General features: G+C 51.1%; 4 protein-coding genes across 4 annotated transcripts; 2 read left to right on the top strand and 2 right to left on the bottom strand.

Annotated features, from left to right (window-relative positions):
• Positions 1–46: 46 nt before the first annotated feature.
• On the bottom strand, positions 47–2002 carry BDV17DRAFT_133451 (putative RecQ family helicase RecQ). Its single transcript, XM_073754175.1, has 4 exons — positions 1869–2002; positions 1703–1821; positions 1613–1647; positions 47–1551 (listed from the first exon to the last, which is right to left on the bottom strand). The coding sequence occupies exons 1-4, from the start codon at positions 1946–1948 to the stop codon at positions 160–162; spliced, it is 1626 nt and encodes a 541-aa protein (XP_073614008.1). The 5' UTR covers positions 1949–2002; the 3' UTR covers positions 47–159.
• On the bottom strand, positions 1981–4864 carry BDV17DRAFT_267681 (pentatricopeptide repeat protein). Its single transcript, XM_073758398.1, has one exon. It carries the CDS (start codon positions 4724–4726, stop codon positions 2297–2299), a length of 2430 nt encoding a protein of 809 aa, XP_073614007.1. The 5' UTR covers positions 4727–4864; the 3' UTR covers positions 1981–2296.
• A 151-nt stretch (positions 4865–5015) lies between these two features.
• On the top strand, positions 5016–6158 carry rsm25 (mitochondrial 37S ribosomal protein mS23). The gene is made up of 2 exons (XM_073758397.1): positions 5016–5580; positions 5655–6158. The coding sequence occupies exons 1-2, from the start codon at positions 5150–5152 to the stop codon at positions 5956–5958; spliced, it is 735 nt and encodes a 244-aa protein (XP_073614006.1). The 5' UTR covers positions 5016–5149; the 3' UTR covers positions 5959–6158.
• Positions 6159–6960: 802 nt separating this feature from the next.
• BDV17DRAFT_282809 (putative cell morphogenesis protein Sog2) lies at positions 6961–10079 on the top strand (the record flags this gene model as incomplete). Its single annotated transcript, XM_073760261.1, has 4 exons — positions 6961–7379; positions 7462–7573; positions 7632–7984; positions 8039–10079. 4 exons carry the CDS (start codon positions 6961–6963, stop codon positions 10077–10079), a joined length of 2925 nt encoding a protein of 974 aa, XP_073614005.1.
• Between the last annotated feature and the right edge of the window lie 1628 nt (positions 10080–11707).

Genomic DNA, 11707 nt, shown 5'->3' with positions numbered 1-11707 from the left:
CATAACGCCTTACTCCAGACATGCCGCTTTCCCAATTGACCAGGTACACATAGCCCCAAGCATATAATGAACAAATAACACTGCATTCAGCGACCGAGGCGATGAGCCAATTCAGGGAACAGCCTATCTAGAGGAAACATGGTCTCCATCCAACCAGCCTCAGCGAAAAAAAGCAAGCTCTTCCTCGGCAACCATCTTCTCCTTGCGCTCTGCTAGCCCTTTCGGATCCTTGCAAAAGTCACAGGCATAATCGCAAGGTGACGGAGCTGGTCTAGGGGTGGACCCCCTCAGGATACCTTCCTTGTCATTAGGCTCAGGTTTGATGAGAAACTCCGTTTTGACGGGAACTTGAGAGCCCATCTTCTCCAGCTCGATGTCGCCAAAGAACTCCCCAATCAGCTCGTGCCTGCATCGATTCGTTAATTCACAGTATTGGATCACTTTCTCAAAGCTCTGTTTGCGAGCGTAGAGATTCTGGAGCTTAGAGACTTTGTCATTATTATGCAGGCCTCTGTTTCGACCGCCTGTGCGGTTATGCAAGTCCTCGATATCCCGTCGGAGAAGATGGAGGATGCGCTCTCGTTCTTGAGGGCTGTAGTAGACTATTGATGTAGCAGCGCGGCCGTCACGGCCTGCACGCCCAGATTCTTGGACGAAACCTTCGAACGTCTTTGCGGGGCTCCAGTGTACAACGAAGCGCACGTTGGGGTTGTCAATGCCCATACCAAAAGCGGTGGTAGCGACAATGATGTAGAATGCTAGGGGATTCGGATCAAAAAGCGAATTCGAGTTAGGTTGCTGTTGTTGTTTTAGAGGGGCTACCCATTCTTTTTGAACCCGCTTTCTCTCCTCAGTAGAGAGACCAGCGTGGTATGCTACTGCGCGGATGCATTCATCGCATGAAGATAGTGCCTGCGCAAGCTTGTCGGCCGCCATTCGAGTGGAAACGTAGACTATGCCGGTCATTGGGGGAAGTTGGGACACCGCGGCAGCGCCTAGTCGTGTCTCGCGCCGGCCACGGACGGAGTGTAGCCATGAGAGAAGGTCATGAATCTGAAATGCTTCAGGTTCTTGAGGATCCGGAGCAAAGTGCTGCAGGAATCGAACTTCGTAGTGGATGTTAGGTCGTGCCGAGGGTGTGTTGAAGAGTTTCAGGCGAGATGGGTCCAGTCGTAGTATCTTGATGATATCCTTACGGACTTGCGGGGTGGCAGTGGCAGTGAACGCGCTGATGGGCACCGGTGGGTTGGTCAAGAAGTTTCTAAACCAGGAAAGTTCCTTATAAGCCGGCCGAAAATCATGCCCCCATTCGCTGATGCAATGGGCTTCATCGATGGCGATGCGAACGAGCTCTCGCTGCCTGTGGATGGTTTGGAGGTTTCGCCGAAACGTATCTGTCTGACAGAGCTCCGGCGTTACGTAGAGAAGCCGGATAGTCGGGTGCCCAGAAAGCACATCCTGTATAATTGCTCGCCTCTCCTCGATCTTTGTTGTTGAGTTGATGGTAGCCACAGGTAGGCCCAGATCTGCGAGTGCTCTCACTTGGTCCATCTGGATGAGCGTTAGGCTTACTTCAACCGCCATCAGTAATGCTTCGAAACTGTACACTCACCATCAACGATAGAAGAGGACACACAACAAGAGTCACTGTAAAGCGTATCTTAGCCAAGCCAAAGTTTGACCTTTATGGCGGAGAACTAACACCCACTTCCGGTCATGGCCGGTACTTGAAAGCATAGACTCTTCCCAAAGGAAGTTGAAGCCTGGAGGAAGACATCATGGCCTTCGACGACGGCCGTGATTACCTCTCGCTGAAGGGGACTGCTATCGAGTCAGAACTGTAGCAAAAGTTCAGGAGGGGAGCTTACCGGAACGACTTTTTCTTAAAGTGGCGATGGAGATAGTAATCCAAGTCGGGCTTCCGACGCCACAGACTGTGATTCATCATTTTTGGGGCATTTTGAAGAAATAAGAGGTGAGATCTTAAGGAAGCCGAGAAGAGTTGCTGGTTCTACTTTCTTTGCATGCGTCCGCGGAAAGTACGCAATGTCACATGATCTAGATTGAAGGACGATTGATGGACAAGTGAAAGAGCACATACTGAGGTGAGGATCCAGCGCTGAACAACAATGGTCAAGATAATTGTATCAAATGCTCTAATCTATTAATGTCGCTAAAATACACCGGTATCCAGGACAGACTTTGGGTCTGCATGGATGTAAAATACACTCGAGTGGTCGCCGCTTGGACTTCAATCGAGGATATATGATTCTATAGTTAATAATGTACACAGATATTATTTCAATCCAGCCTTCTCACGGCGAGTGGCTCTGTTCAGTTGTTTCTCTAGCTCGTCCTTGACAGCTGCGACGTCCAACGCCTTGCGGTTCCAGGGCTGCCAGACGCTCTCAATGCGAAGCCAGGCCTCCATGATATCGTCAGGTCCACAGCAAGCGCCAAATGCCCGAAGAACTTTTATGATCATTGTACGGCCTAAGAACACGCCGTTCTCAAGCCGGTGCTCCAATGACTCTAAGCTGTTGTCTCCGCGTGGGCGTTCCTGCTTCAGTTCGATGCTCAAAGCACCGTGGACATCTCCAAGCTCGTCAACGATGCTTAGGTTGTCTTCGTCCTCACTCATCTGGTGCCCATCCTCATCTTCGTCTTCGAGAGACACGTCTTGCACACGACTGGCAGCTGAAAGCAGTGGCACGTATAGCGGGTTTGCTCTGGGTGTAAGACCGGACGTAGCTCTAACGCCACTGCCGCCGAGTGGGTTCTCCCAAACAAAAGAAGGCGGCAGAGCAAACGATTGGTGCTGAACCCTAGTCTTGGATTCATGAAGCGCCCGAAGATAGGCTTTCCAGACCATCCGCAGCCTTCCCGCAGTCCATTGTTCCCCGCGCCGGCCATGGATGGCAAATCCTTCAAAAAGCAGCAGATAGATCATTCCACGTGGAGGTACGGAAAACACCTTTTCCATATCTCTGAGGACAGACTTGAATGCATCAAAACTTCCCGACTCGCGTGCATGGTATGCCAGAAGTATGTAGAAAGTCCGCGTATCAGGACTGAGGACGAGACCTTGTTGAAGACCACGATGGTGTTCTGGAAAGCTGTCCTTTAAAGACGCCGACACCTGTAGAACACGGCCGAACTTTTTGGCTTCTTTTCTGTAAGCAATAATATCTGAAGCAAGTTTCTGGTTTGCAAAGTGTTCTGGTGCTTTTGGTGCTTCAGTCTCTAGCAGTTGAAGGTAGATCTTTTCTGCGAGGCCTGGTTCATTGGCTCTAAGAAATGAGACCATAAGGCAGTTCATCACTGCGGTGTCCACGAGCTCTCCGCTCTTCACAAACTGATCAAAAGCGCGGAAGACGCCATTGACATCACCCAACAGCCCCTGGTAGAAGATCTGGGCGATTTTCCCATGTCGACCAAATTGTATGTTCCTTCTGTCCATTTCTTCCTTTAAGCGATTGGCGACAGTATACTGGCCTGCTTTGACAGCTATATCGAAAAGGATCGTAAAGATCACACTATCCGATTCGATCCCTGCTATATGCTCCATTTGGTTCCATATACCGATCGCTCGTATCAAGTCTGTTTTGAACACCTTTCCTGTCGATCGAGCTGCTAGGTAGATAGCTGTCGTCCACAGCGACCGAGACATTGGAAGATGTGCAGTCAGCATATCTTCCACCAGGGCCAGATAACGTCGAGCGTCGACCCAGCGGCGGTCTTGAGGGTTAGCGTACCTGCGCAGAAGCGCACCGCGGGTTCGTTTCGAGAGATGCTTCACGCCCGGAAATGGGAGTTGTCTGTAGAGCGTGAATAAGTAATGATTTGAGATTGTCTTATCCCTGAGATGTTCTTCAAACTTCCGAACAGAGTCGTAATCCACTGCGCTTTCCGTCTCATCGAGCTGTTTTGGAAATGACTGAAACGCAGCAACCGCATCGGCTGCCTCCTTCCAAGACAGAGATCCTTCAAACAATGCCTGGTATACCTCCGACGTATGTTGGTATAATTTCTTTGCGGCGCTTTTTCTGTCGGCTTCCCAAGCGGGATCCTCCACGCGGACCATGTCGTGTGGCATCTCGCAATCCTCGACGTGTTCCCGATTGTTGTGGGAGACGTGGTCACCATACAAACGATCTGGATCCGTTTTCAAACGCCGTGGCGGCCGCGCACCCTCTCCGAGATCTCTCACATGGTCACCGTTTGCCGTGCGCGGAGATTGGCCTGCTGACGTCTGGTCTATCCGATGGTCGTCAGGGTCGTATATTGCAACACGCTGTGCGACGCTAGAATTGAGCATCCGCTGAGTTCTTGAACAATACATGCCTATACCCTCAATCCGGCTCAAAAAGCTCGACGGACTCCCAGACTGGAGCCGCCTCAAGCTTTTTCCCACGCACCTATCTTCCCAATTCCTTGTTTCACCTGTTGAAGCTCTCATTGACATCGTAGACAGACACCTGCTTCGAGGGGAGTGCTCCTGGCAGTAGCCCGCTATCACCAAGGAGCGGACAAAAATATCCGCTATAGACGTCGCAGCCGGTCGACCACGTCGGGAGGCGCCGATTCGTCGGACGGAAGCATTGGCGAGGTGAAAGGTCTGCTGACGCATGGACTTGGAATCGAAGGGCAAGCCCGTAATCGACCCCTGCGACGAAGGAGATCGCAGGTGTGGTGGTGGGCTCTGGGACTTATTGGGCTGATGCATGAGATGGCAGACATTGTGGCATCAATTCAGCCATGCATAACCGGAATAAGCCTAGAAAGACTTTTTCAGCAGAGCGGAGATTGTAGGAAAGAATGGAAGATATCAATTTGACGCGCAAGGAGGGAGCGAGAGAGGATGCTCCGCGTAGCAGTTGAGATGCTCTCGTGAATATTTGATGCGCTTTTCTGCCCATGGATGGAGCGGAGTTTGCGCTGGGGCCAATCGGAGCCGCCCATATTGCCAATCCATGGACTGGATCATCTTTTCCCAGTCCCAACTCTCCAAACACCTCGACCACACTCCCCCGTCACCATCAAGTCCCCTTCTCACGCCGTGGGGCTGTCGAGCCACGTTTTTCGGTTGAAGAATCGTCCTTTCATCGTTCAATCGCCGCACGACGGAGCGACCGTTACCCGGTTCACAATGGGAAAATACAACCTCACAGCACTCCGAGTGCGGCAAACTGCGGTTCTTTCAAAAGCGTCTGGGAAGCCAGGTGACCTACCGCGGTGGGTGGATGTTGTCCGCGATGTTCCTCCGGCTGAAATCCTTGTGCGCAAACAACCCCAGCAGCATCAACTTTTTCGGCAGCGCGTGATATCCGATCCAAAGACTTCGAAGCCGCAGGTCGTCTTTGAGGCTCAAGAGAAACGTACGAAGCCGAAGAAAGCCAGCCGCATGTTTTTACCTGTCGAAATCAAGTACGAGGAGGATCAGCTGCGCAAAGAGTTTTTCCGCGACCATCCTTGGGAACTCGCCAGGCCGAGGATTCTCCTCGAGAGCACGGGAAAGGACTTTGAAAACTACAACTGGCGAAGGATGCAGCAGCCAGGCAAGAGACTAGATGGTGAGAGGTATGTACTGGTGGCCACATGGCGACTTTCTCACTACGTTACTGTGTCCATGACTGACTTCTTGTCTCTTCAAGCGTCGTGCAACGACAGCTATGGCTCCTGAATAACGTCCCGGACATGACGAAGAGTGTTGCCTATGACATTGCGCGCCGCGAATTCTACCGACTCCGCCTACAGGAGGATATTGAGCGTCGAGTGGCTGCTGAAGAGGCAGAAGCCACAGGAGCCAATTTCGGCCCTACACAGCTGGAGATCGGCATGGAACTTGAAAGCCGAGTATACGAAAACTGGAAACAATGGGCGAAGACGGAAGCACAAATTGTTGATCAGGCGTCATCGCCGGAGGATGCTTCTGAGAGCGAAAGCCTGCCAGTTTGAGGTCCTCACAGTCTTCCTGAAACGGAAGAAGGCAGTCAATTCTGATGGTTCATGTATAATATTGTATTCTGTTTGCTTCAGCTTTTTTATAAATCCCCCAGGCAATGTCGGTTATTTGGTGCGAGTTTCTACGGATACATATTCGGCCCTAGAAGAATTAGGACAAGAATTAGGACGCCCAAGAGAAGAGAAGAGGAAAAAAAAAAAAAAAAAAAAAACCAGGAAAAGGAAATCAACTATGGACGCGAGCACAAAAGTAAAGACACAGGACGATCCGGCGTCTGTTTAGATTCTTAGATTACAGGTACAAACTTGCCTTAAAGATTCGGCGACTGCAAGGCATCGAATCCACATGGAGACACAAACTTGGAGTTCCCCGAGCGTTTCAGGTTCACCTCAACCTCGAACAGCGTCGAACTCTCCTGTGGAGTACCCTCGGGAACTGGTGGTATCTGCAGCGATTGTGCTGGTATGGTATCCTGAAGGCTCTCCTCGTTATATTCTCTTTTCTCAGATAAAGCTGCCCTGTTAGTCGGTGTTTCGCTAATCGCCCAGCCCGACTCTCCAGTTGAAGCAGACCGTTCGCGGTTAAGAACTACAAGCACTCTCGAACCTCCGACAGCTACACAAGCCATCCGTTGGACATTTCAGCTTCCGATCGTTCAACTATCACGACACTTCCTCCCTTGCTCCCCACTTCCCTCAGTCAGACGGGATCCGGTCTATTTCCAACTCGACGGACCGTCTCCGCCCCGGCCTTTGTTTCGCGCTTCACCGAACGTGATCCTTCGCCTACCGCTACCCACGTTCCTCTGATAATCCTGCTCGTGCTTCTGGAGCCATCAATCGTGTCCTGTCACCTGCGTTTGTCGACCATGGTCGGCGTCGACCCTCATGCACGTCGCGGAGATTCTCAAGTTGTCTGATTGATTGCTCGCGGAGTCAAGACCGAACGCCTGCTTTGAGTTGGATGAATCGCTTTGGTTCTTCTTCTCACTAGCCATGATATCAACCATGGTTCGCCCGGAGGACACTCTGAGGATGTCTCGCTCATATCTCAACCTGGAACAGGAAGACGCAAGCAAACCTGCCCCGGAACCCATGGCGGCCTCGTCCTCGTCATCATCGACCACCGAAACGTCAATTCAGAGTGAGGATGAAGCTACGCTGGTAAACGGCTTCGTCGACGATTTGGCCATCAAAAAGACAAAATCAAATCAACGAGTGCTTACACCGGAGGAGACAATTCAACGTGCGCGTAAGGCGGTGGAAAATGGGATACAGGAAACGAAACGCTCTTTGGCGGGGAGTGAAGCCGTTGGTGATGTGGTAAAACCAAAATTGACAATCGACTTGGGCCACTCGAATATCAGTCGCATTCCGGAGCCGGTTGTCGATGTTATCAAAGACGAAGTCGAACGGTGAGTACAGTGCCTTGTGGGATCGTCATTCGCAGCATTTGAGATGACACTTGCTCTGGAATATGATCTGACCACGCCTCAGGCTCTCTCTATGGAACAATCAACTCGTCCACATCCCATACCGATTCGCAGAGTGCTCCCATCTGCGGTATCTAAACGTCAGATCTAATAACTTTCGCGAATTCCCCAAAGGAGTATGCTTAGTTCTACCTGTCGCTTCTAGCTTTGAACGGCCTCTGACTTCCATACTAGGTGATAAAATTGCCTTTACTTGAAATATTGGATCTTAGTCGCAACAAAATCAGCCAACTCCCGGAAGAGATCAAAAAGTTGACATCTCTCCGAGTCTTGTCGGTGATGCAAAACCGCCTTGACGATCTACCCCTTGGTGTATCCGATATGAACAAGCTTCAGGTACTCAAAGTAGCTGGAAATCCCCTGCGATACCCTCTTCGAAAAGTGTTGGAAACGTCCGAGGCCGAAATCGCGTCTTCGAAGATGTCCGACAACGAGAAGGAAGTTGAAATAACAGCCGAACTCAAAAGGTTCCTCAAAACGCGACAGCCTTTTACCCCCAGTGACATTGAAAACGGCAACGATGCGACGTGAGTATGGTACGCAAGTGTCATCTTAGAACAAGCTAATCATTGATCATGTAGTGATAGTCTCCTTGATACACCCAGACCCGTTAAACGCGGAGTCAGTAGTCGCTTTCCAGTCATTCCAAGTACAGGCGACAGCGCCTTCGATCCGAAATCACCCTCACTATCCCGACCACCTCCGATTCCATTGAAATCTCATCACCGCATTGCCTCCGGGCATAGCGGTGCGTTGCATAGTGGGCTCCGACGACCAGGCCCTATTCCCGGAGCTAGTGAACGAAATCGCAGTAACAGCGAGGGTATTATACAAGGTTCCTTCGCGTCGCGGAAGCGCATGGGTGTCATTAGTCGGAAAAATACCGATTTGGGCACGCTGGATGAAATGCGACCATACCGCAACAGCCATCTCCGTGGCCTTAGCTACGGATCTATCCTCCGGACAAGACCCTCTATCAGCGATTCGTCTAGCCCCAGTAGCCCAAGGGAGCGTAGGCGGCCTAGGGATGGGTTCGTGAATCGGATGTCGAGCTTACCGGAGCACAAGGGCGAATGGAAAACAGGAGATCCCATCATTAAAAGTGCCAAAGGCATTCTCTTCGCCCTTTTTCAAGTTCAGTCCCATGTCTACGCCCTGATCAACGTGATCAAACGAGACGACGATCGACGAAACAGTCTTGAAATTGTCTTTTACAATGCCTCCACTCATGTGGATAGGCTCAACGAAGCACTTGAAAATGCGGAGAGAACGCGGACAGATGACACCGAGCCAATGCGGACGTCTTACGAAGCCGTCAAGAGCGAATGCGAGACCTGCATCATGGCGTACTCTCACGTGGGGACGCAGCTGCGCAACAGTCTTGATAAGATCGTTGCCAACGGCGACTCACGCTATATTCGCTCACTGATGCTCATGGTGTTTGGTAGCGTGGTCGAGCTTCGCAATGCTTGCGCGGGCTTGGAAGTTCCCATTGGAGCTCAGGCGAGGCCTATCGGGAGACCGCCAGTACCTGAAATTAGCAAACAGTCTGCGGACTCTGACAGATTCCCTGGCCCAGCTGTCACTCCGACCCGGGAAAGAGAGCCGTCCTTCTCTACTCGCCGATTCCGTAGCGATACCACCATTCTACACTCTCACATCAACACTAATGGGCCGCCACCAGCATCAGCCACGTTCCAGTCGGCCGTTAGTTCTCCAGGATTTGCTTCGACTCCGTTTAGCTATGCGGCGAGAAGTCGGTCCAGCAGCAGGTCAAATCATATCAACACCTCTGTACCGTCGTCTCTGGCCACTCCTCGCTCGGGCGAGTCGTTCCCTATCATGCCCACCTCGATGGTACCGAGAATTAATCCTTTGACGGGCTTGGACGAGATAGAGGAGGAACGTATTTTCGAAAAGATATTTTACCAGCTCACCGCTGCATATACGGCCGCATTATCAGCATTACCTAATGCCCGCCGCCAGTTCATGCGAGGCTTTGAGGTCGCGGAGCAAAATCGCGAATTCGACATCCAGATGTTGTGGAACAACCTCATTCGCCGCTGCCGGGTATGCTTAGAGGTATCCGAAGCGCTTGGCCTTCGTCTTTCCAACATGAAGATCAAGGAGCCAGGCGGCGGAATGCGAAATCAGCGGGAATTCTGGCAACTCTGCAAAGCCTTCATGCAGTCCTTCGTTGAACTAGTGACCGATATGCGTGAAGTGCGGAGTCTGCACCTACTTCCGCCCGAGGTAATCGTCATTCTCCGACCTGTTCAAAAGGCGAGTAGAGAAGCAGGTCGCTTGATTGAGGTTTCCCCATGGTCCTATCTTGCAGATATGGCTCCGGGGCATGGCCCCCCGGCTATATACGGGCCCCCCTTGCCGTCCCACGCTCCACACCAGCACAACCAACATCATCATCAACTTAACACAAGCCTATCACCTTCTATCGCCCTCCCTGCTACACCCTTGAGCGCTGCTCTCGGACCTGCCGCGCAAGCAACCGTTCCTTCTACACCCGCAAGTGCATATAGCGACAAGTTCTTCGAAGGAGACGTATTCCAACGAGCCGACTCCTTGCTTTCGTCAAATCAAGCACCCTTCTTCACTCGGCGATAGCGTGCAACTATCACCCTGCGCTCATCACGGCCCCGTTACACAGCCCCAATACTAAACTCTCGACATAAATATCCTCAAATCCGCCTCATCAATATTGATTCACCTCTCGTCACAAACAAAATGAAGATGACATGATCCCCGAAGTCCCGTACTTTTGTGTGCGCCTACCAGCAACCCACGACCGGGGTCTTCGGAAACGGAGCAAGGACGCGCAGAGACTACTGCACTTACTTACCTGACCTTCGGCGGGACTGAAAAGTAAGAAGCAAGAAGTACCTCAATCAGCATTATGACTAGACAGGCTCCTTCGAAATCGCAACCTTGCGCCGCACCCGGAAACACGCAGGTTGCATCTCTGTTCTTCCCAAACAGATTCCGTGCAGATGCCTGACGCAGAGGCTGACGCAGATGCAGACGCACGGTCCGCCTGCTTATTTGCTTGGTTTCTGCTCCCCAGCCAGATCTACTGCGCGGGCGATGAAAGAAACGAAAGAAGTCATTCTTTCTTACTTGCAGCGGACTTGACCTGGGCTTTCCCCCAGTCGTCTATCGCGATTCCTAGACGCTCGGCGCTGCCAGTGTTTGGGTTCTGAATTCTGAAATGGCGGAGTACGGGGTACTGGTCCATATTATCATAGAATCCAAGGGGGCTAGATCATGAAGTAAAGACTACAAGTTATGCTGCTGATACTTTTCTTTTTCTTTAAATATCTACAAGATCATGTATTGATGTATGTACACCAAATAGCGCATTGGTTTCTTTCTTTCTTCTCTTTGATACCTTGATTTTATTTTCCCTCGAGTTCGAGTTCATCTTTGGTTTGTGCAAAAGTACGGAGTACTGGTTGTACAATTGAATCTACAGTACCACGTTCCTCTATTTCGATTTGGCATCCAATGATGTGATCATGTGCGTATCTGCGACTCGAAAGGATTGGATGGTTTATGAGAGAAACAAGTACAACAGAGCAAAAGCGGAGAATAATTCCATATTCTGTGTAATGTCGATCTGGGAAAATCGCCGGCGACTCGAATCCCAGTTAATAGACTGCAAATACAGAGTCCAGTAGAAAGAAAAAGGAAGTCAAAAGCCAAGTTAGGGCCCGAAGATAGCTCCAGCTCAATCCCCGTTAGTCTATTTCGCAATTGCCTAATTAGATTAGATTCTTCGAGCTCAGTCCAGTCCGTTAGATCCTCACCCCAGCCACCAGGCCAGGAAAAGGTACCAAGCGCCAGGTACGTCAGACGAGATTGAAATGAATGCCAGAGGAAGAGCAAAAGTACCTTATTCTGCAAGTTCAGTGCTCGTGCTCGTGCTCGGATTCCCGGCGCTTTGCACGTCCTTCCTACTTCGTACCTAGTTAGTTGGTCGTGGGCAGGGGACTTTTGGCAACAACCACATCCCGCATGTAAGCAAACATCTCGCCTGGCTTGTTGATGAAAACACTTGTGTCCCGCGCCGCGAAAGAAATGGTACGTTACACCACGCTCTGAAGCCCATCTACCTGCCTCGACTGGTTAATGGGAGTTGGGGACACGTCTCCGAGTTCGAGGGCTTGCTGTCATCCTGATCTTGAGAATTGGATGGGACTGGAGCCGCGTTGTCCGCATAGAAAGGCCAGGTTGGT

Source organism: Aspergillus undulatus (genome assembly GCF_047715775.1).
Source record: "Aspergillus undulatus strain CBS 261.88 unplaced genomic scaffold BDV17scaffold_36, whole genome shotgun sequence".
Lineage (NCBI taxonomy): Eukaryota > Fungi > Ascomycota > Eurotiomycetes > Eurotiales > Aspergillaceae > Aspergillus > Aspergillus undulatus.
Note: the sequence above shows the minus strand (reverse complement) of the source record. Positions and strands in the feature narration are given on the sequence as shown.

Bases quoted from the DNA above. Each gene is read 5' to 3' on its own strand.
- BDV17DRAFT_133451 (XM_073754175.1), bottom strand. From the start codon at position 1,948: ATGATGAATCACAGTCTGTGGCGTCGGAAGCCCGACTTGGATTACTAT. The intron at 1,648-1,702 runs GTTAGTTCTCCG...TACGCTTTACAG, and splicing joins GGCCATGACCGGAAGTGGGT to TGACTCTTGTTGTGTGTCCT. The intron at 1,552-1,612 runs GTGAGTGTACAG...ACGCTCATCCAG, and splicing joins GTCCTCTTCTATCGTTGATG to ATGGACCAAGTGAGAGCACT.
- BDV17DRAFT_267681 (XM_073758398.1), bottom strand. From the start codon at position 4,726: ATGCATCAGCCCAATAAGTCCCAGAGCCCACCACCACACCTGCGATCT.
- rsm25 (XM_073758397.1), top strand. From the start codon at position 5,150: ATGGGAAAATACAACCTCACAGCACTCCGAGTGCGGCAAACTGCGGTT. The intron at 5,581-5,654 runs GTATGTACTGGT...TGTCTCTTCAAG, and splicing joins AAGAGACTAGATGGTGAGAG to CGTCGTGCAACGACAGCTAT.